The sequence below is a fragment of the Rhinolophus sinicus genome, chromosome 14, assembly GCF_057876585.1.
Source record: "Rhinolophus sinicus isolate RSI-liver-muscle chromosome 14, RSI-T2T, whole genome shotgun sequence".
Lineage (NCBI taxonomy): Eukaryota > Metazoa > Chordata > Mammalia > Chiroptera > Rhinolophidae > Rhinolophus > Rhinolophus sinicus.
The window spans coordinates 153675742-153690146 of record NC_142514.1 but is presented as its reverse complement, the minus strand read 5'-3'; the positions used below and the strand labels follow the sequence as shown (position 1 = coordinate 153690146).

General features: G+C 40.4%; 1 protein-coding gene and 1 long non-coding RNA gene across 8 annotated transcripts in view; one reads left to right on the top strand and one right to left on the bottom strand.

Moving 5' to 3' along the window:
- The window catches only part of LOC109436409 (uncharacterized), a 32981-nt gene that overhangs the window by 7938 nt on the left and 10638 nt on the right, over window positions 1-14405 (top strand). The window contains exons 3-4 of one of the 4 annotated variants that reach the window (XR_012497548.2): window positions 3862-3965; window positions 10053-10187. The exons of 1 other annotated variant lie outside the window; for it this stretch is intronic. This is a non-coding gene — a long non-coding RNA (uncharacterized LOC109436409). Of the gene's footprint in view, window positions 1-3579; window positions 3754-3861; window positions 3966-10052; window positions 10188-14405 lie in introns of those variants that run through there. 2 more of the 4 variants (XR_012497544.2, XR_012497546.2) reach the window with 2 other exon arrangements.
- GTF2H1 (general transcription factor IIH subunit 1) overlaps window positions 6702-14405 on the bottom strand; it is a 31648-nt gene continuing 23944 nt past the window's right edge. For all 4 annotated transcript variants that reach the window (XM_074336107.2, XM_074336110.2, XM_074336109.2 and 1 more), the window contains 4 exons: window positions 12967-13057; window positions 12359-12474; window positions 11067-11159; window positions 6702-7695 (listed from right to left, as the gene is read on the bottom strand). In XM_074336107.2, the coding sequence (XP_074192208.1) occupies window positions 7609-7695; window positions 11067-11159; window positions 12359-12474; window positions 12967-13057 (387 nt within the window). In that variant the 3' untranslated portion in view covers window positions 6702-7608. The remainder of the gene's footprint in view (window positions 7696-11066; window positions 11160-12358; window positions 12475-12966; window positions 13058-14405) is intronic.

Sequence of the window (14405 nt, the reverse complement as noted above, 5' to 3'; positions counted from 1 at the left end):
CTGCATAATAAAGAGGGAGAGAAAACAGCTCAAGATAATTTTGGAGGCAGGGGAGGGGGGGTAGGAGATTTGAAAAGAGATGCTCCTCACTGTAGACTGAAGAAAGTGAACTAGAGAGGAAAAGATTTTCGCTAAAGGCTGCTGTGGGCTTCACCGATATCTCCACTCTCCCTTTGACAAAGATTTGAGCTATTTTGAAATTACTAGTGATTGCTGAAGGGTGCTTCTTCGTCAGTGCGGGGAGATCAAATTTTGTGGGTCTAGAATTTATGAGAATTGCATTAATAATCGCTCCCATATTTACTGTATATTTAATATGTACCCAGGAAGCCTACTGAATCGTTTGCATGCGTTACCTAATTTAACCCTCACAAATACGCTATGGAGTAGGGAGTATCATTATTCCCATTTTACAGAAACAGAACTGAGTCTTAGGGAGGTAAAGTCACACAGCCAGATGTGCTGCAGCCAGGCTTCATGAAATCCAGGTGGGATTTGGGTAGGCTCCCTGCTTGGAGACCAGGAGCAGCCACTGCCTCTAATAGCAGGGCCAATGGGGAGAGTTCCTTTCAGTAGATTCTCCAGGATATTGCTAGGCCTTGCTGAAGAGGGCTCTCTGCCAGAGCTGTAGGCTCTCACTGACCTAACGAAGCAGAAAATCAATGAGGTTTACATGAGGCATCCTGCGTGGAGGCTGCTCCCTCAGGGATCTGAGCAGCAGGAATGCACCTGGGGCCAAAGTGACCATCTGGGGCAGCTCCTGCCAGCCTGTTTCTGTGCCATTTTGTTAAGTCCAAGGGGCGAAGCGGGTAGGGGAACACAAAGCCCAGAGTGACCCCCTCTGAAGAGGTCTTATCTTTCCATCTTTCTGTCCGGGCTTTTCAGAATACAGACATCTCCCTCCAGTCCCTGCCACTTGGAGAGACACTCTTCACATCTAAGGGACAAGGAAGGGCGGACAGCAAGGGCTTCATCTGCCCTGCATTTCTCTATGTTGCACCAAACGTACTGTCCTTCAGGAAGAGGGTCTCAGTGGGAACCTCAGGTTTGGGAGCCAGGCAGACTTGGGTTTCAACCCTGACTGCTCCTACTGTCTGTACGTTTGCGAGCAAATCACTTTCTATGCCTCCTGCATTTGTGAAATAGGAAGAAAACAGTTCCCACCTGATAGGTTTAATGCAAACACCATGATTGGCACAGGGAATTGCTCAATAAACCAGATTCCTCTCAGGAAATGAGCTGAGGAGAGATGCGAGTTTGTGGTCACTGTTCTGACAATTTGTTTCATGTATTTCTGACTGTAATTGGTTTGCGGAATTCTCCTTCACCTTGCACCCAGGCCTAGACTGACTCCATCCTCAGGTGAGGGCTGTTCCAGAACCTGTACACAGTGCTTGCCTTACCCACTTTTTTTTTTTTTTTTTAAAGAGGAACACCTTAGTACTTAGTACTAGTCGGTTATATTACAGGGCTGGGCTGGCCAGGGAGAGGCTACCAGTTTCCTAATTTTCTGTGGTGGGTCTAGTCTATGATGTAAAACACATGGCTGTTTCTGGCCACCCTAAGCTGACCACACACTGCCTGGCCGTTGCCACACCCTGGCTGGTCTCTGCCCATTGCATGGATCCAGAAAGGGAGCCCCTGCCTGGTTTTCCTCACAGGTTGGGAAGAGAGGCATCCACGCAATGTCCAGACAACAGCAGAGGAAGGCACATGTCTCCAGGAGTCGGGCCTGCTTGGGGTTTTCCCCTCACTAGGTCTCGTACTGCCCCAGGTTTGACTCCTGGCTCTGCCATTCATGGGCACTCGGGCAAGGGATTTGATCTCTTGGAGCTTCCGTAGAATGAGGATGATACCATTATCATATATTGTTGTGAGGCTTCAAAGTAAAGCTCTGCCCACCCGATAGGTGCTCAATGAATGCTAGTTCCCTTTGCTATCCCTCTGGGGCAATCTGGAATGTTGAACTGAAGACACTTCCTGGAAAACTCAACCTAAGAAGAGAAACAAGCCCCAGAAGCCAGGAGAGAACTTTGATACCACCTGCCCTCCCAACCTGCATTGCCTTGTATGGGGCTAAAAGAAAAATTAATACTTTTCCTCCCACCTTCTAAGTTCCTCTAGTTGGGCTAATAAAATTAACAGAGACAGATTAACAGGAGAAAATCAAATTTTAATATATGCACGTGGGGAATTCACATATGCATAACAATTCCAAAGACAGTGAGGCACCACTGAGTATATTAAGACATTTGGGACAAAGGAGAACATGGGGGAGTGGGGTATTAGATTTCAGAAGTGAGAATGGGTGATTTATAGGTAGTTGAAGACGAGCAGAACACACGGCAGGCAAATTCTTGCTGGGCACCTCAGAAACAATGGGACATGGGGTATCTGGCTACAGGCCTCTGCCTCTTTACCATGCTTCATTCAAGTTAAGCTAAGTGAACATCCCAAGATTTCCTTCCTGAAGTTGGTTTTTCTATCTGAATCTCTTGGGCAGGAAGGGGGAGGGTAAAAGGTTCTTTCTGAGTCTTTTGTTTCTTAATAACCAGGTTAAAATCAATATCCCAAAAGGCAGCTTCAGGATGGCAAAACTTTTGCCCCCTTCACTTGTCTGGGCTGGCGCTGTGCCAGGGGCAGTTCTGAGACAGGCAAGGAGCCCACACAAGCCAAGGGCCTTATATACGTTATCATTTGTCCTCACGAGAACCCTCTCAGTCAGGTAGGACTACAAGAACCACTTTATAGGTGAAGGAACGGAAAGAGATTAAATAAATGTTCAAGGTCACAAGCTAGTGAATTATGCAACTGGGATTTGAACCCAAACAGCCTCGAGCCTAGTCTGTGCTCTAACAGCTCTGCTACCCTGTTTCACCGAACATAAGACCTAGCTGGACTATCAGCTCTAATGCGCCTTTTGGAGCAAACATTAATATAAGACCCAGTCTTATTTTACTATAAGACCTGGTCTCCTATAGTATAATATAAGACCAGTTCTTATATTAATGTTTGCTCCAAAGGACACAATTAGAGCTGATGGTCTGGCTAGGTCTTATTTTCCGGGGAAACACAGTATACCATGTCTGTTGAGGTTGTCATCAAGCCTGAGAAGACCTATTGGAACACTACTTTTTCTCTCTTCTTTATATCGGTGGGTGTAAATATTCTTGGGTGACAAAACTTTGATTGTACATGTGAAATGTGAAATTCCAAGGAATTTTTGTATTCAGGCCAGGCATAGGCTGTTCTTATGGATAACCAGATGCCAGAAATAGCGCACTAATGGGTAGGACCAAAATTCACAAAAATGTACATAGGACCACAAATGGAGATGAGCCCCATTGTCAAAGTTTATCTTAAAGGGCATGAATGTGCGCACAGGTATTTCTTTGCCAGAAAAAAATCTCAGGTTGTAGGTTAGAAAAATAATTACTTTTAAGTACACTGAAAATGTCCAGAAGAAAATGCACTGAGCATTACCTTGAGAGAGTGAGATTTGGGGGTAAGGGTACAGAAACTTTTTTTTAAATCTAAATAATTTTTTTTTTAAACTTTTACTTATTTGTTTTCTCCCAGGACCCATCAGCTCCAAGTCAAGTAGTTGTTTCAGTCTAGTTGTGAAGGGCGCAGCTCACAGTGGCACATGTGGGGATCGAACCGGCAACCTTGTTGTTAAGAGCACTGCCCTCTAACCAACTGAGCAAACCGGCTGCCCCCAGAAACATTTTCTATTTTATATACTTTAGTACTACTCACACTTTAAAAATAAATTATGCTTTTATAAATTTTTAAATGGACATTAATAGTCAATGATCTTGTATTTGTCATTCCCTTTACACTGTTCTGTTCACCATTTAGCTACTAGAACCAGAGAGAAATAAATTTGAGTAATAAAGGGCCTTTGAACTCTTAACACCTGGGGAACCTGAATTTGACACCTGATGGAGAGCAAGTCCAGTGAGGTAAGTGTAGGCATTTATGTGATTATAATTAGCATTTAGTTGCATCTTTTTTTTTAAATTAAATTTATTGGGGTGATGATGGTTAGTCAAGCTACATAGGTTTCAGGTGTACAATTCTGTAATACATCCTCTTTATATCACATTGTGTGCTCACCACCGTCAGTTCTCCTTCCATCACCATATATTTCATCCCTTTTACCCTCATCTACGACCCCCCCATCTTGTTTTTTAATCCATTCTGATGATGTCTTCTACAGTGCTTAAATCTGTTTACATTTAATGTAATTGTTAATAAGTTGAGTTTGAGTCTACCATCTTGTTATTTCTGACCACAGATAAGTAACATTTAAGCCAGAATTTTTCTTGTACTTCAGCTTCATCCTGCTCCTGGTATCAGCCATCCCAACAAACAGCAGGTTGCCAGGTGGCCAGAGAGAGTATTGGTTTTTCCTGCTGTATTGTTGGGTGGGAGAAGCTGGATCGCTGCCTCCACCGTAACAGGTGTAATCCCACGTGTCATATGTAGTAGGGGTTCTGTGAAAGACTATGAACGCAGGGTTCTCTGGTTATAAAGTCTGAATTCTAAAGTCTTTTCTGACTTTAATATTAAACACCCAAACAAGGATATGGCCGACAAAGGCTGATCACGCCTGAACCCGGTCCTCGGAAATGCTCCAGCTCTGGACAATTTAAGAGCTGAGAATAACAGATTCTCCAGGCCCCAGGGACTGGGAGAGCAGCCAAGTTGTTGAAAAAGCTAAAGCTAAACTGGGAAAGGTCAGAGGTAATGCACTGAGGAATCCTGTGCAGGTCTTGACACTGGAGACAGCAAATCTAAGTTTAAAATGGGCAGCTTTCCTTCTCAGGGCCACTGTGGGCTCCAGATATGCACCAACAGGAAATCATCTTCTGGATTAAACCCTTATCCTGAATGAGTGGGTTACCTTTCTAGGTACAGATGTTAAAGCATTCTTTTGCTTTCCAAATTACAGTGGTTATCACAAGGTATCCTACTCGTTTTGCCAGTGTTAAGTCCAAAGCAGAATAGAACTGACTTTATGCTTTTCAGGAGAAATGCATTTTCCTAAGGCAGGACATGGCTTCATTAGATTACATTTTGCAGCCTCATGGGTTAATGGGACCCACTAGGCAGACTAACTCCATGATTTGCCATAAAAGCAGCACAGAATAGAATTGGAGGAATGACTGACAGGGCGGGAGGAAAATAAAGAGGCAATGGAAGCCTAGGCTGGGGAATAAAAGCTTCCAACTTCACAAGCATCTTATCCCTACGTAACTAGTTTAGGATAAATTTCAGTTCTGTCCCTTATTGGCTGTGTGAACTTCGGTAACTTAATGTTGAAACCACTTCCAATCTGTAAAATAATCTACAGCACCTACCTGATTCACTGGTTGTTTTGAGTATGAAGTGATATAGCAGAAAAGGTGCTTGGCAGTGCTTGTTTACAAGTTTTCAATCACCAGCAGCTGCCATCATTTTCCACAATGAGAAGGTGGGGCCATCGTAGGCCTACACTGCAGCCAAAGTCCATTTTTAAAGGACTCCAAGGATCAAATATAAGTTAAACATGAAATTGAGAGCTATCTCTGGTGAAATCTCCCGTAAGGCCTTCATTCCCTAAGGGACCTGGTCACATACCTTAGCAATGTCTTTTCTCACAGTCCCCTCCTTTCTATTTACCAGAACTCCATTTTCATTTGGACCTAGTTTCCTGTCTAGATTGTTCCAAAAGCCTTCTAGGTTTTGGCCTGCCAGACTTATCTAAACAATCAAAAAACCTTCTGAAAAACCACTTATTTGCTCAAAATTTTCTCCAAGGTCCCCCATGCCTTATGGGTAAAGTTCTGAATTTCTTACCTATGAAGTCATTCACCTGAATTAAACAGATTTTCCCAGCCTCTCACTCGTCACTCCCAACCCTCCAACCTAACAAACACACTGTTGTTCTTTTTTTTAACACTGTGGTATTTCAAAGTTTTCATACCTTCATCATGCTTTTCTGTATTCAAGGCTTAACTGTTACCTCTTTAGTGAAGTCTACCAAGTTCCCCGAAAAAGTTTTTCTTCAGGCTCTATTATATTTATCACTTAATCTTGGTAGAGATTAAATGCATTCAACAGAGCATTTTATTTCTTTACATTTGCCTTTCCCAATAGACATACTCTTCTATTTCAAACATTTTTCTATCTGCTCCATTGCTATTCTTCAGAATAGCTGCGGTGATAATACATCTAAAAAGCACTTTGTAAAACTATAACGTATAAGGGATTACGCCATTACTATACTGATCTGAAAGAGAAATGGGAGGATTGAAGCAGGAAGTGATGTTGCCTCTCCTTTTACCAGTTCAAAGTCTGAAGAAATTCTGACCTGTTCTAGCCATTATATAAAGGATAACTAGCTTGTCAAATGGCTTTAAAAAAGAATGAGTTGCTTTCAAGCAGCTCACCCAACTCAATTTCACGCATAAGGAGAAACCACAAGATGTTACAGTTAAGAGTATCTATAAAAAGTTTTACTTTTTTCTGTAACTTTTAATACAAGACATCTAAAGTCTTAAACAGTTAGTTGATCCTATTAGGAACAAAATATGGCATGGATTCCAGAAACAAGAACATTTTTTTTCCCCCCTTGCATTTAGGCTTTTCAGTCACTATGCAATGATTATCAATTCGCCAAGGACAGTAACAGTCAGATACTGAAGAAAAGGAGGTATGAGAAACATCTTTTATTTTTTTTCTAAAGAGGTGAAAATAAGTAAGATTTCTTATATTTCTCACTCATAAGATTTTTAAACTCTTAAAAATGCAATTACCTTTTCTCAAAGCACATGCCATTAAAAAAAATCTTAGCAATGTACATTTGCACTCGAAGAAAAACATGCAGCGCCATTGTCTTCTGACAAAATTCTGCATAAAAACCCCCACATGACTTTCTGCAAATATGTTCCCTCTTTATCATTTAGGGACTCGAACCACATTCAGTGCAATATTTATTGTTTCTTATTTCCGTAGGAAACACAGGGCCAGTGATGTCTTGAGTTACAACTGTTTCCTGCTGGTTGAGCAACAGTTTCCCTCGACTTTATTTTAAAGTACTCTCTTTAACTTGCTGATGTAAGGTACAACTAGAATTCAGTAAAACTTGAGGATCCAAGTGGATGACGGAGGAGAAATACTTAAGGTGTACCCTGTGCCATAAACTTAGAAAAAAAAATTTACACAGAAAAAAACAACAAAAACCTCAGATTTTATCAATGCACCCTTTTAAAAAGTGTTTTTTTTTTTTTTTAAATTTCTGAAAGCAGCTTAATGTGAATCAAAAGCAGTTCCTGAGTAACTGCAGTAAACAGTGTCTTTTTAAAATATATATATTTTTTTGCAACTTAGGTCATTTTGGTTCTGCCTTAATTTACGTCCCCAGCTTTGAGTTTAATTAGTTCCTTTCCTTTCCTTTCACAATGTGCAAGTACAATAGCATCAGCTCCGAGAGTTGGAGTGGTGCAGATGTTTCTGGTCACTTCTGTGTGACCATCTGCATTTCTGTCAGGCCAGGTTTCCAGAGTCACTGCAGGTCACAGTTCTCTTGATCTCACAAAACCTGTGAGAGCCACAGTCACTTCACGTTTTCTTCATTAGACGTCGTGACTGCCACGTGTGGAGCTTGTTGTAGGCTGTCTGGAGCATCTCTTCTATGTGACTTACCAACTGTAAAACATAGCAAGACACTTAAGCAACAATGGGGCAAAGGCTGCGGAAGTTAATGCTTCTGGTTCAGATCTGACATATATGAGGTATGATAAAAAAAATATGGTGAATGCTTAAATTAAAGAAAATTTATTACAGGGTGGCCGGATGGCTCAGTTGGTTAGAGCGTGAGCTCTGAACAATAAGGTTGCCAATTCAATTCCCTCATGGGATGGTGGGCTGCGCCCCTTGCAACTAAGATTGAAAACCATGACTGGACTTGGAGCTGAGCTGCGCCCTCCACAACTAGATTGAAGGACAATGACTTGGAGATGATGGGCCCTGGAGAAACACACAGTTCCCCAATATTTCCAATTAAAAAAATAAAAAAAGTGGGAATTTAAAAAAACATAAAAATAGCAAGGATAAAGTAAACCTTCAATAACAGCTGTCAATTGAAAACTAAGAAAAAAATAAACATTTCTGTAAAAAAGAATTTATTACAGTAAAAGACACATTGCCATTTATCCCCCTCAAAATACTTTTTAAACTCTTATTAAACTCTTAAAAATGCAATAGTTTATGGCACTGGGTATACCTCTCTATGAACACACATCATTCTTGCCACTTTCTGAAGCAGTTCTGGAAGTCCTTTTTTGTGAGTGTCATTAGTTGCGCTATCGTGGCTGCCTGCATGTCCTGAATCATTTTGACTTTGGGGAAGAGCCAGAAGTCACATGGTGCCAGCTCCGGTGACTAAGGTAGATGAGGACACACCGTAATGTTTTTATTTGACAGAAATTGCCATATACCAGAAGCGATGTGTGACACAGGAATGTTGCCACAATGGAGAATGATTTATGGCACACTGTAAAACACACCTTTTCTCAACTGTAGCTCACAACTGACTGACTGCACCAAACTAGTTGAAACTTGTCACACACTGTTACTAAGGTTCAACATCCGCTTCCCGTATTGAAGATCCCTGGCCTTCCTGTTGGATGGCACTTGGCAGTATTTTGTGACCACAACGGAAAGGCTCCGTGTCACATCACTACTGGTGTAGCAATTTCTGTCAAATAAAAACATTATGGTGTTTCCTCATCCACCTTATTCACTGAATCTGGCACCATGTGACTTCTGGCTCTTCCCCAAAGTCAAAATGACTGAAAGGTAAATGTTTGGATCGATTCAGGACATCGAGGCAGCCACAACAGTGTAACTAAAGACACTCATGAAAGAGGACTTCCAGAACTGCTTCAGAAAGTGGCAAGAATGATGGGATAAGTGTATTCGAAGGGAGGGGGAGTCTTTTGAGGGGGATTAATGGCAATGTGTCTTTTACTGTAATAATTTTTTTTTATTTAAACATTCACCGTATTGTTTGATCACACCTCATACTTCAGAGTACAGTTTCACTTATTGTCCTAATAAGGCAACGTACCAAGTCCTCTCTGAAGGTGTTATCAGACACATTTTGTACAGAAAGCTGAGAGATGGTGGGTACCACAGAGGTGGAAGTGCACCTGCTCTGTCTGGGTTGTTATGTCTGCCCTGTCATTAATCAGCGGTAGGACATCAAAGTCCTAACTGTGCTCTAGGCCTCAGTTCCTTCTGTCAAATGCAGGAGGTGAACTAACCCAGTGATTTCTAGACTTACACATTAGTCTGTTGACCAAGGCCAGGATGGTGGCATCAACATTATCTTACAGAACATCTTACAGAAAAATGCCTAACTCCCCTGAAGATTCTGATGTAGCAGGTCTGGGTAGCAGGTCTGGGATGAGACCCAGGAATCTTTGATTTTTCAAAAGCTTCTCCAGTTAATTCTGCTGCATAGCCAATCTTGTGAAGCACTTTTCTTCGCCCCCTAGAGTCTTTTCCAGCTCTAACATTTCAGGATTCCGATATAACTCAGAAGATTACAGAAAATCTAAATGGTTTCAGTGCTTCACACAAGTCTATGTCCCACCTTTGCTCAGGACTATATGTCTTGAGTGGTAAAGAATTTGCCCTCATCATGGACATAACTAGAGGTCAACAGGACCACACTGGTCTAAACTGATAGACTCCTGAGGTAGAATGTCTTCAGAATATGTTTCCTTGGAGGTGGACAGTATTTATGTGGTTGGCAATAAAAGTCCTGTAAAGCCTACAAGTCAATTCTGGCAGTATGGGGATGGAGATCAGGAAGTCCCAAACCCGTTTAGCATGTCAATGACTTAGATCCAATCTGAGGTAGAATTAAAAAAAAACAAAAGAAAAGCAAACACCCTTATTTACCACATCTGTTATCATAGTGTGTATGTATCCATATGTGTTGTTAGTTTTGTCTGGAAACTACGTAAAAATCATCTTTTCTGCTTAATGGGCAGCAGTGGTCCCACAAGCACCAGTTAGAAGAGATGACCACCACCTCCTCCTGGAAGGCTGTGTGGGACGTCGGAATCCTTTTACCACAGTGCTCCAGGTCGTTACCATCATCGGAGGAGGCACATGAGCTGAAACCTATTTGTCACCCTTGCCCTGCTGCGTGAAGACACTTCAAGCCTCTTCTCTGATTTAAAGTAATACTGTTACCTTTTGAGGAAAACCATTTAGAATGCTTAGGGAATAAACACTTCCTTAAAAATCCTACTGATGAGGATTTTTCAGCTTTCAATTGGAAAACTTCCCTTTCTGATTATCCTATTTACTGAAATACTGAATCCTAAGTTTCTATATACTATTCTTTCCCAGTCATCTGAGAGGATTTGCATAATACACACAAAAAACAATCTTGTGTGGTTGCTCTAGTCGTGTATTAAAAACAAAGCAAAAAATCCTGGGCACAAAGTGACACTTCACTCACTACCTCTTCCACTGCCCCACCCTGCTATAAACAATCAGGGAAGCTCCTGGCAGACCATAACCCAAGAACTTTATGACTTCCTACCAGAGAGTGGCAATTCTGCATTTCTTTGCATTGCTGGGTTTGTGCCTACTCAGGTTTTCAAAATAAATGTTTTTTAGAAACACACACAGGATGTTTATCTATATGAAATACATGGAGATGATTATTACAAATACCTGGTTAGTCATCGCCTTGGGGAAGAGTGAGGGAGGGATAGGCAACTGGACAGGGGTACTCAGAGAATCCCTGTGGGGACTGGAAGTGTTCTATTTTCCACCGGGATTGGTGAGCACAGAGATACTTGTTTTATTATTTTAAAAAGCACATGTATTTTAAACATTCTTCTAAATATTATGATACATTTTAGAATTAAAAAACAGTATTCAAGCAACAGAAAAAAAACCACAATGTACCTATTCATTTACATGAAAACAAAGTTAATTCATCATTTTACTACACAGAGAAAGAAAATCAGGCCAAAATCAGATTGTTGCCTTACGTTTGTGCTTAAATACTGTCTTCGAATTTTTTCTTGGAATGGGCAGAGCTTTGTAACTTGGAATCGTTCCAGATTACTTTTCATTTTCACTACCTAAAAAAGGTGAGAGAAATAATGAATTAAAGAGAAATCTCAAAGAACCTATAGGGATAAAAAAAAAACCTACCCCCCTCCCCCCAAAAGAAAACCCACACAGAAAGTTTACTTTTCTTTTTTTAGATTATTTGGCTCCACCAGGCAGAGAAGCAATACCTAATTATATTTTTTTAAATTAAAAAAAATGTCTATCCTAAAGGTAATAAATAATAGCTGTAGAAAAATTTAAACAATGCAAAAGAAAATAAAAACATAGTTCTTATTATCTATCACTCATATGAGACCATAACACATTCAAATGCTTCTTTAAGCAGTCGCCTTCTGGTAGACGTTTAGGCCATTTCCACATTTTCTTTCATAGACAGCGGTAGAGGAACATCTTTATGGCTCAATCTACACAACTGATTATTTCCTTTGGTTAAATTTCTAAATGTTGAATTTCTGCATCAAAGCATTTTTCAAAAAGGCAGCACTACTAGGGGAAGGACTCTTAGTAACTCAGCCAACACTGACCATTTTAAGTTTTTTTTGTTTTTTTGCAGATTATAGATGAAAAATGCTTTTTTCCTGTAGTTTTAAAGATAATTTATTTGAATACTAGTGAGTATGAAAATTTCCTCTTATGTTTATTGGGCCACTTGCATTTCTTACTGAGCTGCCTGTTAAAACTCTTTTGCCTCTTATTTTTAATGGGGGCATTTATCTTTTTCTTAAAAATTGTTTATAACAGCAAACTATATAGTAAAGCTATTACTATTAATACTATAAATATTTTTCTATTTGTCAAATGTCGTTTAATTGGTTAAGAGGGTTTAAGTGTTAAATAGCTAGTGCTGTATTTGCTGTCAATCTCAGTTTAGGTTTCATTACACCGAAAAAAAGTACCAAATAAGTAATTTTACTGATGTGACTCGTTTTGGGTCTCTGTCCTTCGGTCACTCCCAGTGGCTTAGTGTAAACACATGTTTTAAGACGTACAATCATGTTATGGAACTGGTCTGGACCTCAAGTTTCTTCACCTACAGAGTTGGTATCAGTACCTATTCCATCAGGGTGCTGTGAGGCTTAAATGAAACCTGTGCAAAGTAAGTTATCCCAGTGTTTGGCACACGGTAAACACTTAATACAATTTTCAGATTTCAACATAATACCTCAAGTCACACTACCACATAGCTGTGTTTGGAACTGGTTCTGACCTTTTCTTCTAGGAATGGTGTATTAACAGGAAAGCAGGACCAGAAGTGCCGTAGAAGTTCCCCAACAGCCACATACAGGTGTTTCAATTCAGACTGAATATCATTTGGCACCATTTCTGCAAAACAAAGGTCCAGAGGGTAAAAGCTATTTTCACATATGTATAGTTTCTGAAAGAATGACTACTCAGAGAATAAATGTGAACATGTGCTCTTTGCCAATGCCAAACCAGGATATACTATCCTGAGACAAATTACTGATTTTGTGGTTGACAGATCACAGAATTTAAATACTCTTGAGATTTTGGAAAAACTTTTAGGTTTCCCTTTATTCTAAGAGGAAGGGATGGAAAAAGGAAAGCATTTAGAATGATATAGGGAGACTGCTAATGTGCCACTGTTTGAAACCTTAAGACAATTTTGAAACCTAAGTTATTGTCTAGATATGTTTCAGGATCTGGATGCATAAAAACAAAACAAGATCCCAGAAATGTTCCAAAAAAAAAAAAGACACAAAAAACAAACCAATAAAATGTTAGCCCTCCTCTCAATGTGCTCTTTAGAGCGAATTTAAGTAAAGGGATAGCAACGGAAGCTGGCCCAGCACATACGGTTTATGGCTTGCTGTGTCCCTCCCCGCATAAGTGCTCCTCCAGGGGACAGTGCTGTGATGGTACTGCTGGCAGCACTACTGGAGAGGACCTGAAAGACAACATAGAAAGTGGGTTTCTTTTGCCATTTTTCTTACTTAACATTTCAGTTTTATAGCAAAATGTCCAGCAAGTCTTTATTCCTGTATAAATACATAATTTATAGTAAGCAGAGTGAACTACTTTCCATGAGGCCAGAGACACAGTGTATAGAAAGAGAATACCTACCAATCTTTCAGAAGTACCAGGGAAGTCCGCAGGTACCTCAAAACTCACATGCTTTTGCCTACTCAAGCTTTTTTCTTAAGCACTGATTCAACTTTACTCGTGAACTCTTACCACTGAAGGTAAAATTGAGTTTAAGAAAATAAGTCAAGTAAAACAACATTAACATACATCCTTGCTGGCAGCTAGGAAAACATAAAACCCCAACAGAGCAGAAATACATCAGTTGTCATTTTGTAAGGACGTGAATACACTTAGTTAAAAGGGGAAAAAATATATTCCCCACTGTATTAGTATCAACATTTAGGGACATAACTGACTAGTCTATTCAATGAGTGCCTAACAAGTGCCAGGCACTGGTGGCTACAGAGAGTAATAAATCATTTGTTGAATAACTCAAGTGCAGGGCTAGCGTGTCTCAAGTTTTTCAATGGAGCTTTTACAAGTATAAATCCATGAGTGTATGGGCTGGATTAAAAAAAAAAAAATTAAGCTTGGTGTCAAGTACCGCACATGGCAACCAGTCAAGGAGTAAGTCACCTTATTCTTATGTCCTTTTGTCAGAAATTTTATAATGCATTATAACCAGAAGTTTCTGTGATTGCTGAGCTTGCTGACCAGCTACTGGCTGCACTCAGGTATACACATCTGAGGACAGACAGATAATCTCTTGGGCCTTCCTGACTCAATTCAGGTGTCTCAGATAATGAAATCACTTTTTGGGGGTATAGGGTGGATATGGGAAACAATCTAAATATTTAAGACTGACCACAGTTCAAAAGTTAGGTCTGCCGTGGGCAGTTATAGACTAGAAGGAAAGAAGTAGTCAAATAAGCCCAAATTTGTTATGTGTGCATACATGTGCATATATATATTTCCTAGTTCTGTCTGCTGAGGGGACAACACCACCAGTAGCAAATGACACCCCAACAGCAGAGAGTAAACGCAGCACTGGGATCTTGGTTTCTCAATCTACTCAGTACTAAAAGAATGATTCTGTGGTTGGGGCAGGGAAAGCGTTCAGATGAACCTGAAACACCGATCTCATTGTGCCATAAAGAGCAGAGGGGCTCAAAATTGACAAAAATATTATCAGAAAGACACAGAAGCCAGTGTGAAGGGCTTGGGAGGGTCTGACTATAAAGGGGCATACTTCTGGGGGCGACAAAACTGTT